Genomic DNA, 22,141 nt, shown 5'->3' on the forward strand with positions numbered 1-22,141 from the left:
GCTAGTGACTGGTGGCTATATATTACATTTTTCAGTATTAATTTCTTTGTGTACCCCACTGCCACTTTAACTATTCATCCTTCCAATCTTGCAACTTAGTTACAGTTGTGTCCTCCCAACAAAAGGTGCCCCACAGATGTCACTTATATTTTATCCTACAAAGAGACACTAACATGCACACGAGCAACTACCCAGACATGCTGCTGCTGCCTTGCAAATTTCTCTTTCATGTGCATTAAAAATGACTAAAGAAGATATTTCTTTTGAGAGTAAATATACAATAAACCATTATTTTAAGGAAGGAAAAAGTCAAAGAAAAATAAGTGAAAAAACAGAAGTATCCAAAATTAGAGTTAAAAAAATTATTAAAAGTTAAAGAGGAATAACCATGCAGGATTCGGTAGACCACCATTCTGCCACCATCAGATAAATATTAATATTAGAAAACAAAGCACCACTTTTGCTTCAGACCTAAAAAAAAGTAGTGGGTAGCTTTCAAGAAGCTGTTACAAAAAAAAATTCTAAATTAAATAGACAAAAAAAATTGCACCAGAACACAAGATCTGAGATGTGGACTCTGCACAAAGCCATAGCTAGGCCTTTCATCAGGGCAAAGATTTAGTCGCTGTCTCTACATATCAATGCCAAGATAGAATGGCATTGCCCCCTGACACCCACCAATAGAAGCATATGCCCCGCCAGCCCCTCCAGCTTTTCCTCTGACCACCAATGCAATAAACGATTCTGCGAACCATGTTTACAACTATCAGTTAAATGGGTTTTCCCTATAAATAATAATTAACACCTCAACCACTGGGATTGCTAGATTGGGGAACCCACATCTCCCATTTACTCTATTGTCAGCTGCTAATGGGAGGGGATAAATAAAGCAGTGGCAAGCATGGCCTGCTCCATACACCTCTATAGGAATTACGAAAGAAGAGAACTGCATCATAACTAAATGTTATTTGAGGGAAACCCCTTTAAGCAAGTTTGGGGCTTTATAGAACAAAAAAATTGTGATTTGTTTTTCATTAAATGCAAAATTCATGCTAATAAATGAATTAGTTTAACATTTATTCTACAGCAATGTAATGACACCAAGCACCCTGAATATCAAGGCGTACTTATCAGACAAAGAAGATACTGGTGTTCTAAGAATAATGCATTGCCAACGCCAGAGTCCAGACCTCAACATCGAGTGTTTTTTCTATTTCTTGGATTAGGAGAAGCAGAAAATGCACCAAACATCTAACACTGTAATGATATTTACAAGAAGCATGGGAAATATCCCTGCAAATGTCTCTCAAAGACTGAAAGCAAGAAAACAATGGAAGCTATAAGGAAACGTTGACATTGAATATAGTTGGCGTCTGTGTAATTTCCTATTAAATGTAGGTATTTTTTTTTTCCAGATACTGGTAAATTAATAATTTAATAGCCATTTCCATAAAAAATTCAGCAAACAATAGTTGGTCCCTGACTTTTGCACATAACTTTACAAGGTAAGTATTCTCATCTTCAAGTGTGAAACATATTAGTTCTATCCTCTAAAGGACAGTACCGCTAACACATAGCTGGTGCTCGTCTTTTTGTTTTTCCTGTTTCACACAGTGGATAGTAGCGTGTTTATGCTAAAGGGGATAAAAAATAAAATAGAGCAATAATAGCTTGAATCCATGCTGACTTTTATCGTACTCTGGAGATAACAATGCCAACTCAAGACTGATTACATTTCACAGGTTTTATACTATTCAATTTCTTTGGTAAATGAATATAATTACATCCAATGTGGTTTATAATATGGTAGCTTATGTAGTTAAACATGCAACTGTAGAGAAAAAGATTAAGTCAAGCTTCTTTTTTGAGGGGGATGTCTTACCTTTCAACTTGAACTTCCGCATCCCTCCTTTCTGCTAGATGATGACCATCTCCATTTAACTCTTTACGTGCATTCTGTAACAAGTTCACTACAGGTTCAATCTCCTTCATGATATCATTGTTTTCCGCTCCCCCATTAAGGCAAGGACTTATACTGATGTCATCTCCTTTGACTTCATCAAGCCCATTTAAATGAAGAAGCTGGTGGACTTCCTGCCAAGAAGAACCAGTTGAACTTGTGGCACTGTCCACCATATTTTGTTGGTCTTTACTATACAGGCTCTGACTTGACAAGTCACTTGACTTAGACTTTGGGCACAGAGGTCTGGTAACTCTAATTGTCTTGGGTGTTCCATCACCTGTAAAGGTGGTCTCCAAATGAGTTGTGAATCCTTCAGGACCTCGAAGAATGAGCACCACAAATGTCTCTGAGCTGATACTGCGTAGTATTTCCAGGGAAGTTTCATAACTGGCATCTACAAGTGGCCTATCATTCACTGCTAATATAATGTCACCAACCTGCACAAGACCACTTTGCTCTGCTGCTCCACCTCGAATTAAATCAGAAATGATCACTGGGGGTTTGCTTCTTCTTTGCTTGACCAGAAACCCCAGGCCACCCACTTTTCTCTTGTAGAGGCGTACCGATATGACATTCGGTTGTAGCTGTTTAACACTAAATTCGTATTCCTCCATGACAAGGCTCTTCAAAGTCTGTTGGGGATTAGTGAATTTGTCAAAGGGTTATGTCAGTTTCCTTATATTGAAGTAAAAAGGGCAATATTAGAGTATTTGTGAATCTGAGGTTGCCTAATAAACAGATTCCTTAGATGATTGATCAACCCTAGTTCAGTGATATTCAGATGAGAATAAGAATAACCTAGCTTTACTTCACCTATCGCATGCTTCTGGTCCTATTTTCCGGAAACTTGCTGTGCAAGCAGCGTATAATTCTGAGGTTTCCCAGGTAACACTAGATCCAAACAAACCTTCGAACAGTCGCTATGTCTGGTAGGCATTTAATAACAGTTCGTTTATAGGGAGCTTAATATCTTCTTAATTCTCAGGCATCCTTGAAATCATGCGGCCAGTCTTCATCTGTATTTTTCTCAGCTGTAGAAATAAAATATGTTTTTCATTAATCAGATCTTTGCATATATTTTTATTATGTTTTATATAACGGCAAACTGCTTCAACAGCCTTAAGGTCTAACAGTATAATGTGGCTAAAGACATGACTAATGCATATAACATACTACAGTAGGCTCTATACATAGGACTTCTTAAACAGCTGGATAGCAGCTAGAATATTTGCAGTGAAACCTATGGACTATAAATTGCTGTTTTATTTGGTTCTGTTTCTATAGTGATTGCAAGGAATTCCATACAAATATTTGGTTATAATTGCATATAAGGCTTCATGCAGACAGGTGTTTTGTACCAAAATGTAACTAACTGTACATATTCAGAATGTAATTCCTGGACCCCCATGATTCTACTGAAATTTTTTTACAGCACATAAATCTCTAGAACTGTGGTAGGTCCAGGCGTTACATTCGAAATACGGACTGTAACGTATGGACTATGAAGTATTATCAACAGTATATTGTGAATATCTCTTGCCCTCCTATCTCTTTATGAGTCCAGTTGGACACCTGGTTGGTGGTGCCCAAGATAAACATCCCAGATCATAAGGTGGCATATTTCAACAACAGCTTCAAGAAAATATATAGTTTATCTTTAGTTTATTATTTTATCATTATTATTTGTTTCTATTTGAATTGCCCGCATTATTAACATCATTGCTATAGCAAATCTTCTCCTCTCTTTTATGTTTAGTAATGCTAATTACTATCTTTGGATAGTCTATATTTAGTACTTTAAGACATTTTTTAGCAACTTTTAACTAAACAGTAATTCTTTCTACAGGCATTATACATTTTTGACAGTTCAGACCAACTTCACCAGATTCAGTCCACATGCTAATATGGGGGCTACAAGACCCTCACCTGAAGTCTAATGCGGGATAAATTGGTCAAACCGGTTGGGGTTTTCCTTTCTAATTCTTTGGTTTTTCAAGATAAGCACACAAGAGATGAAGCCACACATCTCGTATAAGCATTATATTTTTCTCAGTGGATCCTGCCAGGTTTAGTAGCATATGCCAACCTATGAGCCAGCTTTAGGCAAAACACTTTGCACACACAAAAGAAGACATTTGGGAAATGTATAGTTCATATGAAGAACGGTGTTGCCCGCGATATTGACCCGAAAAATGTGACACATTTACATTGGGTATCACCACTGCTTTCTTCTATGATCCAGTTTGTGTGAATGTCTTTGAATGTCCTTTATATAATTTTAATAAATGTAACTCTGCCTGGCTATTGCGTTCTTCCCCATATTTGGGTCTTTGGGAATTTCTTTGTAATAAAAAATAAGTGTTTGATTTGTAAAAGAATCCTAGATTTTTACTGAGATCTGAGAATGTTTTATTTCTTCAGAGTATTACACAGTGCAGAGATACTGTAACACTGTCATCTTATTATAACCCAGTTACTTTCCCTGGAGCACAAACAATATACTCATGGGAAAATAACTTCCATCAATAAGATTCCCTTCAAAAAATGTGTTATCTACCTAGGCTTTTCTTGTAAAATAAAGTAGAAAAATCGAGGCACTCACCGTTGGTTGCAATAAACTTCTTTTATTCACTGATCATGGTCGGAGAAATGTGGAGTAAGCCCACCACGTAATAGACTCCACATACTCCACATCTCTCCGACCAAGGTCAGTGAATAAAATAAGTTTATTGCAACCAACGGTGAGTGCCTCGATTTTTCTTCTTTATCTATTCAAAGCAAACGTGCTGTACTTGTCGATGAGCACCCTGGGGGCAATTATAAGCCGACTTTTTACATGATTACATGCCAGTCAAAACCGCTATACAGGACGATTGCTCTGTCTGAATCAGGTAGTGCCAGCCTCCTTCATTTCTTCGTTTTTCTTTTCTTGTAAAATATTCATACTCTATGTACAAATATGGGGTTCCATACGAAGGCTATAGTTATAAGATTGTGAACTGCCATATTTATAAGATTGTAGACTTCTGAAACACGTTTGGGCATCTATGCATTGAAGATAAGAAAAATCACACATCTAACTATAAAATCAATCATTTACTTTTGGTTATACATTGGATGTCTATGTTTAAGTATTTCCTTTTAGGAAAAAAATATGGTCAATCTTATTTGCCCCATCAGATCTAGTTCGGGTACTTTGGTACAGTTTCTCCTCTTAAAGAGGTTGCTTGGTTTAGAAAACCCATATTTAAGAAATTCTGAGTTAATACAGGGTGCTCCCTCCTCGAAAACCTCCATTAGTCAGACAAGTGACCTGCTAAAAGCATCTCTCTCTCTGGAGGACCAAATAATTGGCCCAAAAAATGTCAATGGGCAGTGTGTAATGCTTCATTTCTCCTGTAGTGGTGCTGCAGGCAAATTAAATTTTTATTTCCAGGTTCCCTGCATATTCACAACCTGTGATCACTTTTTTTTAAGAGAACTCTCCTAAAAAAAAGTGACCTGTAAATATAACTGCATGAGTATTTTCATATTATTTCTATTATATTTTAATGTGACACATTCTGTAGTTCTGGCATTTTATAAATAACTAAAATAAGCAGTGCTATAGGTCCCTTCCAAATAGGGAGTTGAGGACGGAATTGTAAGAGGAAACATATTAAAGTGAAATTAAATGCTAAATTGAATAAATTTTTACTGAAACTGTAAACAATGCATCTATATGTGCAATTAATGTATATTCAGAACTGGTTGTACCATGGTAGAGAGCTCTGCAAAAGAAGAATTCCAATGGCCCATAAGTCAATGAACACACTTTACATGACATGTTTGACATGCTTTAATGTTGGATTACCAGGACATTTTCAGTCAGTATAACAACTTCTAAATCCATGATACTGATATTAGAATAAAGTAATACTTGGAAACCTGTGTATCACTAGTGGGTGAGAAACTACGTATAAATATGCCCTGCAGAGTCATTAGGACAAATCTGTTGAGTACTCTTTCATATACATCAGACTGATTTTCCTATATATTTTATAAAGTCCCAAAATCCACTTTCCATTACTAAATATAACAAGCAAATTTACATGAGAGGGCTTCTGGCAGTATGATGGTATAATGTCCAGCAGTTCAGGTGACTTCAAAATGACCTGCTCTGGAGGTCTTCAGGCTAAAAGATGCATACAGAGAATTAATCCACTCAGAACAATCTACAGAGATAAGAGAGGGAATATAAATAGTAGATTGAATCAATGGCTGCAGAGATAAGATCTCACTTTTAAGGGCATCTGGTTTGAGCAGGCACAACCTGCCGGGATGAGTTTGGAACACAAATGCAGTTCTAAACTTTTATTTTCTCCTATCATATGGCTAATGAAAAGTGACGTCAATGTATGTGAAATAACTTAGATGTGAAAAACTTGTTAAAAACATTTAAACCAAATAACCGGTAATTCATAATCCTCTACTTTACATTCAAAATATAAACGGACAAATTTGATGCAGCCATTCAGCCAGGGCAAATGTAACATTAGCCACAGTATGTCGGTAACTAGAGGGGGCAAAAGATTGAGGAAGCTCGTTTTCTGTAAAGCATGGTTGGCAAACTAAGTTTTTATACTGCCAAATTAAAGCCCGCTTTTAAGATAATGAATAGGTATGGGTCCTGCTCTGCTCTGTTTTGCACTGCTGTAATAATAGATGGTATGCTTACACCCCAACAAAGCTCTTACCATTGTTAGGCTATATTTGAATCTAAGTGTAGAGCCCCTTTCCCATATGCCATAAAATATGACAGGGAAAAATAGCGCTGCATGCAAACGACGCACACCTCTGTGGACCTTGTAAGTCAATATGGTCTGTCAAGCGCCGCTGGTATTCATTATGTGATACACACGGCACTGTATCTTGTTTTTTGTGAACAGAGCCTTACACAAAGCAGATGTGAAGGGAGCGTTACACAACCTTTATATGTATATATATATATATATATATATATATATATATATATATATATATATATATATATATATATATATAAAATATATATTTATTTGTTGTTACACATTAGGATCTGGATTTTTACCTACTATTAATGTTACTTTTAGCAGTCATTTGCCATCACACTTTAGACTAATACATGTTTTGGACTTCTGAAATCAGAAAAGGAGAAAGGTGCATTGTCTCTTCAGACTATCCATAGAGACAGTGCCTTTGTTCCCCTTAGCAACTACTTAAATAGGTTGGCCACCTATATTTATCTTAAATATTCTCACTCGTTCAGCAGTTTAAGATTAATAATGGCATGGTGTGGTGATGCCAAGCTGCTATTCCCCTTTTTTGCCATTAGCATGTTACACTAATGAAAGAAAACGGCTGTTAAGATTCAAACCCAGACACTGCTGTGTCCCAGGCATCAGCTCTTCTCAATGAGCTACTGGTACTGCTGGACAGCTCCAATGCTGAATCAATTGTCTAGGTTCTCTTGATTCTTTCATCTTGAGATTCCATGCCTTGATGACCTAATTAGTCTAACATTTTTCCCTCCTATATAAGCTGGGACCTTGCAGTTCCTCTATGCCAGACTATTGAGCTTCCTGCCTCTAGTCTTTTTCATTGCTGCCTTACTCAACAAACCTATTGCTTCTTATTTGTTTCCTGACCACATCTCTGCATTAAGGCCCTTTTACACGGGCCAATTATCAGGCAAAGGAGCGTATACAGAACGTTTGTTCCCGATCATTGCCCTGTGTAAACGGCTCGTTCATTGGCTCATTGTATCGTTTATGCAGCCGAAAATATAGTTGCTGGCATCACATCTCCCTGTGTAAACAGGGAGATGTACCTCCGACATTATAAAAATGGAAGGAGACGAGCGATCATAGTAACGGGCACTCCTCCCTATACATAGCTCCTTGTGGAAGAAGCAAACGAGCGCCAATAAACGAGCTGTCTCATTGATCAGCGATCGTTTACACGGCCCACATCGGGCTGTATAAGAGGACCCTTACTCTACAAACTGTTGCCGCCTATCTGTATGCCAAACTTGAATTGTTTCTTGACCACCTATCTGCCTTATGCTACAAACTGTTTCCGCTTATCTGTGTCCCAAACTTTTAATGTTTCCTAACCACGTTTGTGCCTTAAGCTACAAACTGTTGCCGCTTAGATGTGTACCGAGCCTGGACTGTTACTTGACGACTCTTTGCTATTATCACCCACCTTCCAGATTCTTTCAGCCACGACACCAAGGCCATACATACTTATATAGCGGACGGTTAACATACCAGATCCTAACCAGATGCAGACATGATTATGTATAAATAATAAAACATCCTATGCTAATAAACTAATAATTGATATTTTGGCCAAAATATGCAAGCTTTTAACCGATGTCTTACGAGGGATCAAAATGACTTCATATCACTAAAAGAGGCCATACTTGCAAAGTTTTTTAATTGCCCTTGTATCAGTGTGTTTTACTTGAAAGCTGCTGAGCACCCTGCCTGATCTAATAGTTTTGGGTCTGACGAATAGCATAATGCACTACATGTAATCGTGTTAGTTACACCTTCTAAGCAGCACCTTCTGAATGGTAGATGAGTGAGTAGATGTTCATCAATATTTTACACCTCTGCTACCTTCCCTATAAAACATTGTGGTATGCCTGCATCCTACTGGGAACACATTTTAACCTACCCCTGTATCAGTAAGTATGATGTCTTTCTTTTAGTGATATGAAGTAACTTTGATCCTAATCACAGTCGCTTGCTTTAAGCATTATATTAATACAGCTGAGATCACAACAGCAGGATAATGTGAGGCACATTCCTAAGGATATACTGATTAGCATCTATGGCCTTTTTCCATGGGTTTGTCAACCGGCATGTCGCTAGCAACCCATCTGTATAACATCCCTCAGGGCTTCAACAAGACACAGTTTTAAGGCAGAGAAGGGTTAAGAACGCTAATGCAGGATTTGAACAATGGTGTTCTATATCTCTTACTGTAGATTATCACAATAATCTACTGTTCATTTTCCCATATTATGATTGACAAATTGATATCAACTTTTTGTTGCTTTTTGGAAATAAAAACTCTTAAACACTTAAAACTGATCTATTATAACTGATCTATATAAATGCATTATTTTACAAGCTGGATCTCTCATGTCTCTATTCAGTTCTATATCATTCCAAATTGTTTATTGTAATTGGTACAGTATATAGATGTCACCAAAGGCCATTCCCAGAAATTAATACTTTTCTTTGTCAATATTAGCATATTTCACTGTAAGAATAGAATGACTTTTCATATGAAGCCATAAGAGGACATCTCTCAAATCCCCACAGTGTTTCGATAGAGTAGATTGCTGCTTATACTGTAGCTATGTTACCACTATGGAAGAAATAATAGTAAATTTAAGTTTTTGTTCAGAAATAATTATTTCTGTTATGTACCACCACTGTTAAATTTATTTCTGAGCCTCATTCATAGAAATTAATGAGGCACAAAACCAACTTCGACCTTTTGAAAATATTTTCATTTTAATGGAACTACAACGGTGTATACACCCATGCAGATATTGATCAGGTTGTGCTCAGGTTTTTAAAGAGGCTCTGTCACCACATTTTAAGTGCCCTATCTCCTATATAAGGAGATCGGCGCTATAATGTAGGTGACAGTGTTTTACTTTAGACCAAGTAGGCGTTGTACAGAGGAGTGTATGACGCTGACCAATCAGCGTCATGCACTTCTCTCCATTCATTTACACTGCACTAGCGATATAGTTAGCCACATACACAAACACTAACATTACTGCAGTGTCCTGATAATGAATATACATCACTACCAGCCTGGACGTGATGTTTATTCAAAATCCTGACACTTCTGAATCTTTTCTGTGAGATTCCAGCAAGGCAAGCGTAATCTCGTTTGAAATGATAGGTTACATCGTAATCTCGCGAGATTACGATTGCCTTGCTCTAAATCTCACAGAGATGCTACAGACATGTCAGGATTCTGAATAAACATCACGTCCAGGCTGGTAGTGATGTATATTCATTATCAGGACACTGCAGTAATGTTAGTGTTTGTGTATGTAGCTGCACATAACAATATAACTATATCGCTAGTGCAGTGTAAATGAATGGAGAGAAGTGTATGACGCTGATTGGTCAGCGTCATACTCTCCTCTGTACAACGCCCACTTGGTCTAAGTAAAAACACGCCCACTTGGGAATTAAGAAACTCATTAGGATAAATCTAAAAATCGCTCATAAAGTGGTTTAAAATAGATCGTTTTTCAAAATAAAAAGCATTACTGTCACCTACATTATAGCGCCGATCTCCTTATATAGGAGATAGGGCACTTATAATGTGGTGACAGAGCCTCTTTAAGGCAGCTTTTGAAGCCCAAACCAGATGTGGATTCAAATAAGAGAAGTCGTATCTGTCCTTTAGGGCACGTTCAGACGTGGCGGAATTTTTCCGCTGCAAATGTTTGTGCAGATTTGGGGCAATTACGCAACGAATCTGCACCAACATTTGCATATTTGACAGGTAATTCAGACGTTGCAGATATCACAGCGAACTTGCCACAGATTTCAGTTTTTGCATTGCAAAGGCTGAAATACGCAGTGAAATTTTACTTCTTCTCCGCAACAGACAGTGCATGCTGCGAACTGAAAATTCCGCACCGCAGCCCATGGTCCGCAGCGGAGTTTTCCCGCAACGTCTGAACTAACTTGCCTCAAAATGTATTGAAACAAATGTAAAAAACGGCCGCTGGAGAATTCCACTGTGGACTGTCCGCAGCGGAATTCCACAGCAATTCCGCCACGTCTGAATATGCCCTTATACTTTCTTTCCCCTTATGATTCACATCTTTTTTTGGCTTCAAAAACGACATTAAAAAAACCTGATCAAAATCTGCACTTTTAGGCCATGTTTACACTGAGTTTTTTGCAGGCTGAAAAATCTCAGATTTGGACCTGCCGGCAGAACATTTGCTGCGTTTTTCGCTATGTTTTTCAGCCACGGGAGTAGAGCGCCGCGGGCAAAAAACACAGCGAAAACCGCTTTCTCTGCCTCCCATTGATGAAACGCCCCTGAAGAAAGGGCACGTCGCTTCTTTTTAAATCAATTGGTGGCAATGTCTTGGTTTTTTTTGGTGGTATTTCCGGCGCGGTTTCCATGTCAAAAACAGAGTCAAAATACTCCATCTAAAATAGCCCTTAACCCCTTCCCGACATTTGACGTATCCATACGCCAAATTCGGGTAGGGGAAGTATGGAACGGGCTCATGGAGTGAACCCGCTCTATACGATGTGGGTGTTGGCTGTTTGTCACAGCCGACACTTCAGAGTAACGAGCGGAATCGCGCTCGACCGCGATCCCGCTCGTTTAACTTGTTAAATGCTGCGGTGAATAGCGACTGCAGCATTTAAATCGTTAGAAAGAGGGGGCGACCTCCTCTAACAGCTCATCCCGCCCCCCGCAACACAATCGCTGGGGGGCGATGGTTGCTATGGCTGCCTGGGGCCCCCAGGTCCACCATATTTGTGCACCTATTAAGCCCTGCCTCCGGCAGGGCTTAATAGATGCCTGTCAGAATCACGATATACTGCAATACATCCTTCAATAAACACATGCAGTTATATATCAATCATCGATTACAGTCTTAACATTTCATAAATGCTTAGGACAGTCTTATTATTATTATTATTATTATTATTATTATTATTATTATTATTATTATTATTATACTGAAGATATAGAAAGTATAAAATCCTTGTTTCCTGTTATAAAACAATACAATGCTGGGAACCAGTGTTACAGATTTTTTGTTTACCTCCTAACAATTGTCTCTTTCTTCGTTTTACAACATCTACTTAGAATATTCATTGCTTGCAGCATGTTTGCAAATTGGGCAAATACGTGCCAGGCATTACCGGGCACACTGAACATATTTTGGTCTGCGTTCCAATCTCAAGTGGAAATGGGTTTGAGCGGCACATCAGAATGAGTTTTGTTCGAGCTGGAGATGAGTCTCCTCACAAAAGCAAAGAAATAGCATGTTGTCAATATGAATGAGCAAGTGGACCCATACTGACTAACAGCTGGCTGCAACAACACACTGGGGGTAAAATCACACACAGAGTTTTGATGCAGTTTCTTGGTGCAGTTTTTTTGAACCAAAGCCGGAAGTGGATCCAAAGGAAGGAAAATGTGTGTAGAAAAGTCTGATGCATCTCCATTCTTTGGTGTCCACTCCTGTGTTTGGCTCAAAAACAGAGCCCAAAACTGCATCAAAACTCTGTGTGTGGTTCTGGCCTCACATACCATTTACTTACCATATACATTCAATATATCTTACTTTACCCATTTGGACTCTTCCCAGATATAACAGGACAAGGATCTGATAGTACAATTACATTTTTCATTCCAAGCCCATAATATACCATATAGAGTCCTTTTTCAGTAAATGTTCTGGTATTTCTTTTTTTTATTGGAGCTGTGTAAATATACATAAATAGATTCATACTCCATATAGGAATTTCTCGGCCAAGTACTATTAAATGCTATGAATAGTGCAATAACAATACTTAAAGGGGTTGTCTGCTTTGAACAATCCCTGTTTGTGTGAAGGGTCCAGTTGCTAGGACTCCCAACAATCAGCTGTGAGAAATCTGCAGAGCCATTACAAGGAAAATAAAGCATAATGGTATATTCACACTGTGCGGTTTTTTCTGTGATTTTCGTATAAACCATTACACAGTTTACATTGGACTCAATGAGCTGTTTGTGTAAAGCATGGACATGCCTGGTCCTCCTGAGTGAGAGGCGCCACTAACAGCTGCTTTCCTTTACAGTTGTAAGAACTGGTTCCAACCAATGTATACACATTTCATCAATCATATCTGTTTTAGATTATGTTCTAAATTTTATTACTTTACTTTATTGTTACTGTTTAACCACTATGATTGTAGAGCTCAGATATTGGAAGAGAAAATCCATGTGGTAAGCATATTTGGAATTCAGAACTGTTATTTTTCGTACTGAAGAGGAACCCACCTAGCCATCCCCTCATGATTAGTATATATATATAAGCTATACACAAGAATATATTAATGATTGTGCACTTTTGTTACAGCAAAGCAATAAAATAAAAGGTAACTAAAATAAAAAATGGCAAAACTTTGCAAATAGTGTTGATGAAAAATATCAGACTACATTCAGGGTTTGTTTGTAGTCTGTAACTATGGAGACAGATATGTCTGCATATAAGCCTTAGACACAAACAGTTGAATATTTTCAATAAACACTATTTGAAAAGTTTCATAATTATTTAGATGTATTGTAACAATAAAATTAGTTTCAAAGTGTACTCCAAGGAACCCACAGTAAGAAATACTTGAGGTCAGACTGAAGATTGACTTTAAATAAAAGGCATAAAGAAAATAAAAATAGTAATAAAAAAAAAAAAAAACATGACATAATAATTGACTACAAGTTGCGAAGTTGTTTAATTAGTTTTGTAAACTAAGGCTGGGTTCACACGTGGCGGAATTTCACTTAAATTCCGCTGCGGACACTCCGCAGCGTTAATCCGCAGCGGAGCCGTTTCTCCATTGCCTTCCACTTCTATTTAGAAGTGTTCGTTTAGACGAGGCGTAAAATTCCGCTGCGGAGCATAGGCTGCGGAGCGGAATTTGGTGTCCGCAGCATGCTCTGTCTGTTGCGGAGCAGTGGCGGACTCATGGCGGAATTTCTCCATTGACTTCAATGGAGATTCTAAATTCCGCAATGAAGTCCGCAGCTGTCATGCACATGTTATGTGTGCTGCGGATGCGTCTTGCTTTTTAGACATGACATTTCTTCATTCTGGCTGGACCTATGTATTTCTAGGTCTACAGCCAGACTGAGGAAGTCAATGGGGCTCCCGTAATTACGGGAGCGTTGCTAGGAGACGTCAGTAAATAGTCACTGTCCAGGGTGCTGAAAGAGTTAAGCGATCGGCAGTAACTGTTTCTGCACCCTGGACAGTGACTACGATCTCAATATACAGCAACCTGTAAAAAAAATTGAAGTTCATACTTACCGAGAACTCCCTGCTTCTGTCTCCAGTCCGGCCTCCCAGGATGACGTTTCAGTCTAAGTGACGGCTGCAGCCAATCACAGGCCAATAACAGGCTGCAGCGGTCACATGGACTGCCGCGTCATCCAGGGAGGTCGGGCTGGATGCCGAAGGAGGGACGCGTCACCAAGACAACGGCCGGTAAGTATGAATTTCTTTGACTTTCACAAGGGAAAGTGCTGTCCCTTCTCTCTATCCTGCACTGATAGGGAGAAGGGAAGTACTTTTACCGCAGTCCGCAGCAGCTAGTCCGCATCAATTTACTGCACATTTTGTGCAGATCCGCAGCAGAATCTGCAACGCAGATTCTGTGCGGCATTGATGCGGACAGTTGCGGAGGAAATCCGCCACGTGTGGCCATGCCCTAATAATTCTGCAGAGTAAAGGTACTAAAGCTTGTTTTTATTCTTATTTTTATCTATATGTAAAATAAGATGAAAACAAGATCCGTATTCTTCTTCAACTCGTAGTGACTCTAGTGACATGTTATAATAGCATTTTCAAAGCATTGCTTTGATTTCTTTGACTATAGTATAAAGCTATTAAAAACAGGGTATTCTATTTTCTTTGTTTATCGTTGTGTAAGAATCCAGTCTATTCTGAAGTTGAAGGCCATTTCTCTGTGCAAACACAGAAAGTAGAAAGACTAGAATACATTTATATAGAAAACACTGCCTGATCCCTGTAAACTTTTACCAGTCATTGGAAACATAACATTACTTGTGATTTAAATGTATTTAATAATCCCTATAAGTTGAGTGTACATGGTGCAATATTTTTGTCTACTATATGTGGTGGTTGGGCAGGTATGGGAGCTGTCAAAGAGGTTGTCCACTTTGGACAATCGTTTTTTGTCAGAAGGGTCTCCTCATGATAAATTTGATCACAGGGTGTCGCGCTGCTGGGACCCTAGGTGTTACGCTGTAATCGGTGGGAAAGTCCAGCATCAAGTAAGAAATACTCCTGTAGCGCCACCGCATGGAAAATGAAGTCTTACACTTTCCCAATGAACTGTCCATGTAAGTGTAAAAGAGAATCTTTGTTCCATCTAATAGATGATGGTTATGAACAGGGAACTACCCTCTATTAAAGATTAACTGCACTTTCAGAAAACTTTTGAGTGGTCACAGAGACATATCAGAAATTTTGATTGGTGGGATCTAGGTGCGGAGACCCCACCCTAGCTGAAACAAAGGTGCAGACTCACTTAGCTGAGTGCTCATGCTGCGATCGACTCTTATCAGCCTAAAGAAAGGCTGACATAGAAAATCTATGAGTCGTCTTCAGCCTAATGAGGAGCGTCAATCACAGCCGTAGGTGCAGAGCTATGGTGGGCATCTCAGCACCCGGATCCCCACCTGTCAAAACTTCTGATGTCTCTATGACATATAAAAAGTTTTCTGAAAGTACAGTTACTGTGTAACGTATAATTTCCTAAAAGGGTACTTGAAATTGGGGTTTCTAAACTAGACAACCCCTCCAAACACTTACATTATGCAGTTCTTTCCATTTCTCAAACCAGATGAAGTAAGTAGACCTCCACAGTATCGACCATAGGTGTCAGTGAGTCATCTTGCTGTGTATGGCAGGCCACAAATAATTGGGGCAGAAAATGTCATAACTTCATGATGCACTGACAAAGTCAGAAAACTAAGTCATTTATGGCAACCAACAGGTTAATATTTGTACATCTTAGATATTTTGGTCTGTATATGCCACTTTCTGTGTCTTCTATTTATATTATATGAAGGAGAATAGAAGCTTTTTGTATAACTTCTTTCAAGCAGCAAAGCAAATGTTATTTTTATTCTGCTTGTTAGTTTTTTTTTATTCAAAGCCTTTTATGTTTCCCAAGTATTTATTTTTGAACGCATGTGTTGACTTGCAAAAGATGAGATTTTGGAATTATCTATGAATGTACTAGATCTTCCCTAGCAATGAAGGTATTAAGAAGTATGTCTTATGCCCTGATTACTCTGTTTTACAAAGTGATGTGATTAAACAGAGGAAATTCAAAGGAAACACCGAGACATCGGATCCAAAATAACTATTGTGTTTCATATGTGACATAATTTACTGCTGAAACAGCAGCTTGATGGTGTTAACAAATACACGGAAAATGCATTGCATGAACGTAAGAGACATTTGAAGTTTTATAAATAAATATGCCCTTGCCTAGAAATGTGAAAAATCATTGTGATTACATTCATTATTTTCCTTAGGCCCCATGCACACATCCGTGCAGTATTTACAGTCAGTAAATACTGGATGGACGGGCCGTGGAGTGTCACCCGCATTTGTGGACCGTGCTCACAATAAAAAGTATAGAAGCACGGTCTGTAAATGCGAAAAATAGGACATGTCCTAGTTTTTGAGGCTCATTTCTACGGCCCGGACATCTTCCCGTAGATATACGAGAAGGTGTCTGTGGCCGACAGAAATGAATGTGTCAGTACTTTATCTGTAATTACGGATCCGTAATTGCGAATAAAAACTACAGACGTGTGCATGGGGCCTTAGTCAGTAATATCGATCTCAGTTCATATCTTTTAACCCCTTCGCGCACCTTGACGTTAATGCACATCAAGGTGTGCAGTAAGTTCGTGGACCTTGACGTGCAGTTACATCTGGGGTTTAACAGTTAACCGTCACGCGGCGCTACACCACAGCAGCGGTTAACTCTGCAGGATGTCTCCCTGATCTCCCTGTTTCCGATCAGTGGCCCATCGCCGCTGATTTAGGCAATTAACCCCTTAGATGCGGTGGTCAATTGTCATCGCCGCATTTAAGGCCTCATGCACACGACCGTAGCCATGTGCACGGCTGTGATTTTCAGGTCGGCCAGCCTCGGAGTGTCACCCGCGAGCCGCCCGCAAATCGCGGGCCGTACACATGGCCGCGTGTATTATTTTCTATGAGCCTGGACCGCAGAACACGGCCGTAATAAGACATGGCCGTTCTTTCTGCGGTCCAGGCTCCTGGGCCATGCAGGGAACGTGGAAACCACGGTCGCGTGCATGGCCCCATAGGAATGAATGGGGCCGCAATTCTCCCGTGGATTTTCGGGGGAATTACGGCCGCAAAAGCACGTTCATGTGCATCGGGCCTAAGGGGTTTAGAGCAGATCGATGATTGTCATAGCAACCGCAGGCCAGACAATGGCCTCCAGGCTGCCATGTACAGAAGCCTATGAGGCTTCCTGTCAGAGTGACTGTCACGTCACAACGACAGTTGGAATACATTACACTACATAGGTAGTGTAATGTATTCTAGCAGCGGTCAGAGCTGCAAGTCTTCAAGTCCCCTAGTGGGACAAGAAAGAAAAGTAAAAAACGGTAATAAAAATGTTTTATAAAAGTGTAAAAATAAAAGATATAAGTTACAAAAACAAAAAATGCTTTTTCTCCTATAAGTTTTTTATTATAGGAAAAACATGAACAAATTAAAAAAAAAGTACACATATTTGGTATCACCCCATTCATAATGACCCAAACTATAAAACTGTAACGTTACTTTTCCTGTGCGGTGAACACCGCAAAAAAAAAAAAGTTGACAATGCCAGAATTATTATTTTTTGGTAACCACCCCTCCCAAAATATAGAATAAAAAGTGATCAAAAAGTCGCATGTACCCCAAAATAGTACCAATAAAAACTACAACCTGTCCCACAAAAAGCAAGCCTCCTCCCACAGCCTAAAAAAAAAAAAGTTATGGCTCTCAGAATATGGTGACACAAAAAGCAAATAATTTTATAAAAAAAGTGATTTTATTGCGCAAACGCTGCAAAACATAAAAAAATTATATACATCTGGTATCGCCGCAATCGTACTGACCCGCAGAATAAAGTAAAATTGGCATTTATAGCCCAAGGTGAACGCCGTAAAAAAAAGACTAAAAAACATTGTTAGAATTGCCGGTTTTTGGTCACCTTGGTTGATCAAAAAAATCACATGTACCCCAAAATGGTACCAATGAAAACTACAGATTGTCCCGCAACAAATAAGCCCTCACAACGCTCCGGTGGAGAAAAAAATAAAAAAGTTCTGGCTCTCAGAATATGACGACACAAAATGTGCAGAGCGTTCCAAAATCGGATAAGATGGGGCGCCATTTATCAGTGCGACACCGGCCACATATCTATGAATTATTATTTATTTACCGCATTATTATACCCTCTTATGCCCTGATGTTCTCCGCACAGATTACAAAGACCCCCACATTATAAACTGAAATGCCAGCAAAACCCCAAACAGAACAACTACCAAGCAAAATCTGCGCTCCAAAAGCCCAATGGCGCTCCCTCCCTTCTGAACCCTACAGCATGTCTAAACAGCCGTTTACGTCCACAGATATGGCATCGCCATACCCGGGAGAACCCGCTTAACATTTTATGAGATATTTATCTTCAGTGGCACAAACTGGGCACAACATATTGTGCATTCAAATGGCATATCAGTGGAAAATTTTAATTTTCACTCCGCACCATCCGCTGCACATTAACCCCTTCGTGCACCACGACTCAATAGCATGTGGTGGTGCAGGGGGTGATGTATGGAGCAGGCTCACGGTGAGCCTGCGCAATGCGCTGCAGAGGTGTCAGCTGTGTATTACAGCTGACACCCGGTACTAACGGATAGGAACAGCGATCGCGCTGTTACAGAAGCCTGTAAATATGACAATATAATGCAATACATTAGTATTGCAGTGTATTGAACCAGCGATCTAATAATCGCTGGTTCAAGTCCTCTAAGGGGATTAACCACAGTTTTTTCCAATTTCAGCCTGTGTCTAAATGCTCACTATACCCCTAGAAAGATTCCTTAAGTGGTGTAGTTTCCAAAATGGGGTCACTTTTGGGGGGTTTCCACTGTTTTGGTCCCTCCAGTGAATTGCAAACGTGACATGGCACAGAAAACCATTCCAGCAACATCTGTGCTCCAAAATCCAAATGATGCTGCTTCTCTTCTGAGTCTTGCCGTGGGTCGAAATAGCAGATTATTACCACATATGGGATATTGCCGTAATCGGGAGAAATTGTTTTACAAATGTTGGGGTGTATTTCTCCTTTATCCTTGTAAAAATTAAACATTTCTAAGTTTTTTCAGAAAAAAAGTAAATTTTTTATCTTCACTGAAAAAAGAAACAAATAAAAACAAATAAATTGAGCAAAAAAACTGTGGGGTCAAAATGCTAACTATGCTTCTAGATAAATTCCTTGAGGGGTTTAGTTTCCAAAATAGGGTCACTTTTTTTTTTTTTACTGTTTTGGCACCACAAGACCTCTTCAAACCTGACATGGTGCCTAAAATATATTCTAAAAAAAAATAGGCCCCAAAATCCACTAGGTGCTACTTTTCTTCCGAGGCCTGTGTTTCAGTCCATTAGTATACTAGAGCCCCATGTGGGATATTTCCAAAAACTGCAGAATCTGTGCAATAAATATTGAGTTGCATTTCTCAGGTAAAACCTTCTGTGTTAGGCTGGATTCACACGAGCATGTTCGGTCCGTAAAGAATATGTGAAATAGTTACTATTTTGTGTGGTATTTTTATCTGTTTTACAAGCAGATACATTAAAATTTAGAAAAATGCTAATTTTTGCAAATTTTTTCAAAATTGTAGTGTTTTTCACAAATAAAAATTTAATTTATCGACCAAATTTTTCACTATGTCACGGGAAAACGATCTCAGAATCACTTGGATAGGTGAAAGCATTCCCAAGTTATTACCACATAAAGTAACACATCAGATTTTTTAAAAATCATCTTCGTACTCAAAGCCAAACCAGGCTCAGTCCTAAAGAGGTTAAAGCTGTCCTTAGGAAGATTCCTCCAAACGCTCTGTGATGAGTCACAATCGGTGCTCTCCGACCATGTTACTGCAATATCCTATCATGTTTGGCTGGCTTCATAGTGCACATGCACCATTTATATACAACAAATGCAAGGAGATATGTTGAAATCACATGTTAATATCAAATGATGGCTTTTCCATCTTGTGTAATGGTCATTATGAAAAGCGAATTGACTTTGTAAAGTCACTTTGCTTTTCATCATTACAATTAGGGATGCACGATGCATCGAAACTTCAATACGGTTTCGATACCGTGCATCCTTAAACAGTTCAATACCGTTATTTCATGTATTTCGATACTAAGCTGTGTGGCCACACAGCTTAGCATTGTAACACTTGAATGTTTGAGAGCGGGGCTGCGTCTGTGTGACACAGCCATTGCCCCGCTCCTGAGTTCTGACAAGTGCGCGCCGTCAGGATGAGGTGATGCGACTAGCGCTGCACTAATGAGATGTGGCACTGAAGACAGAACATGGCGGGCGCACTCCAAAACACCCCAATGTTCTGTCTTCAGTGCCTGCGCCGCCGCTCATTAGTGCAGCGCCGGCCGCATCACCTCATACTGACCGCATGCGCACTTATTGTCAGGAGCAGGGCAATGACTGTATTGCACAGCCGCAGCCCCGCGGCTGAAATCAGAGAAATCTCTTGTCTCCGCCGCTATTCCCCTGAATGCAGCGATCAAAGCTGACCACAGCATTCAGAGGAAAATGAGACGGGGGATGCCCTATGGCTCGCGTCACAGGGAATTCCTGTGATGCGATCGAGGGCCATATCATATATGGCCAGACAGCCCAGGGTCCATTGAAGGACTATCAGTACACAGGCTAATGTACTGGCATATAGATATATGCCAGTACATTAAAGTTTAAAAAAAAAAGGAAAAAAAAACAAAACACACACATTGCACTAAACATTAAACTAAGTCTCGATACATAAAATATACACATTCTGTACCGTCATGACCGTAATAGCACATTTATAGCGTCATTCATGTTTACGCTGTTATAAAATAAAAAACTGCTTTCTTTCACTTATTAATGTGAGGCACGAGGTATTATGAATTTTGAACCTCCATGTGCCTCACATTAATAGTAATTAACCCCATCATGTACCTCACACGTTAACCCAATGTTGTCCATTATGACTGAGGAACATGATGGGGTTAATTACTATTAATGTGAGGCACATGGAGGTTCAAAACTCATCACACCACGCGCCTCACATCAGAAAATGGAAGAACTTTTTTATTATTATTATTGTTGCAAAAGTATCGTTTTGGTATCGAGTATCGCAATACTACACAAAGTATCGGTATCGAAGTCCAAATTCTGGTATCGGGACATCCCTAATTACAATTACCAAATACCTGAATTTAGAACCCTGTATGTTATCCTGAGTGTCTATGGACAAGATTTCATTTAGTGCTATGTAAACGCCCAAAGTGTCAAACTTTAGAGATTTTTTTTGGCATGTGTCTTTAGTTTTTGAACATTGGATGTGTGCCGTGACAGTTTAGAGTTATATATATTTTCTGTTTTAATGAAGAACAATAGATGTATTTTGTTAGTGTCGTGAATATAGTATATCACGGTGGTTCAGTGGTTGGCACTATTGCCTTGCAGGTCTGGGTTCAAATGCAACCAAGCGCAACATCTGCATTAGGTTTCTATGTTTTCCCCTTGTTTGCATGGGTTTCCTGTGAGTACTCTGCTTTTCTTCCATACTCTATACACATAATTATAGGTTAATGGGTTTGCTGTGAAATTGGCCTTGTGTGTGTATATGTGTTTGAGAACGTGAATTTAGATTGTGAGCCCCATTGGTGGCAGGGACTGATGTGAGTGATGACAATCTCAGTACAGTGCTGTGGAATATGTTGGTGCTATATTAGCAACAAAAAATTGATAAATTAATATCCAAATTGTTTGACTCCAAATGCATCTTGTCTGTATTCTGAGCTATGCATGTGTCTTGTTTAAATACTGAACGATGGGTGACATTTATCAAAACTAGTTCAAGGGAAAAGAGTAGGAATTGCAAATAGAAACCAATCATATTCCAGTTCTTATTTTAGAAAAATGACAGCCTAAATCTGATTGGATACATCTTGCAACTCCTACACCTTTTCTTGCACTAGTTATGATTAATATCCTTCAATATATTTACTAATCTTGAAACACT

General features: G+C 39.1%; 1 protein-coding gene across 4 annotated transcripts in view; it reads right to left on the bottom strand.

The window, feature by feature from the left end:
• Window positions 1-22,141, bottom strand: part of NOS1 (nitric oxide synthase 1) — a 344,514-nt gene that overhangs the window by 67,707 nt on the left and 254,666 nt on the right. For all 4 annotated transcript variants that reach the window (XM_075835268.1, XM_075835278.1, XM_075835262.1 and 1 more), the window contains exon 2: window positions 1,883-2,994. In XM_075835268.1, the coding sequence (XP_075691383.1) occupies window positions 1,883-2,577 (695 nt within the window). In that variant the 5' untranslated portion in view covers window positions 2,578-2,994. The remainder of the gene's footprint in view (window positions 1-1,882; window positions 2,995-22,141) is intronic.

This window comes from Rhinoderma darwinii, chromosome 1, assembly GCF_050947455.1.
Source record: "Rhinoderma darwinii isolate aRhiDar2 chromosome 1, aRhiDar2.hap1, whole genome shotgun sequence".
NCBI classification, from domain to species: domain Eukaryota; kingdom Metazoa; phylum Chordata; class Amphibia; order Anura; family Rhinodermatidae; genus Rhinoderma; species Rhinoderma darwinii.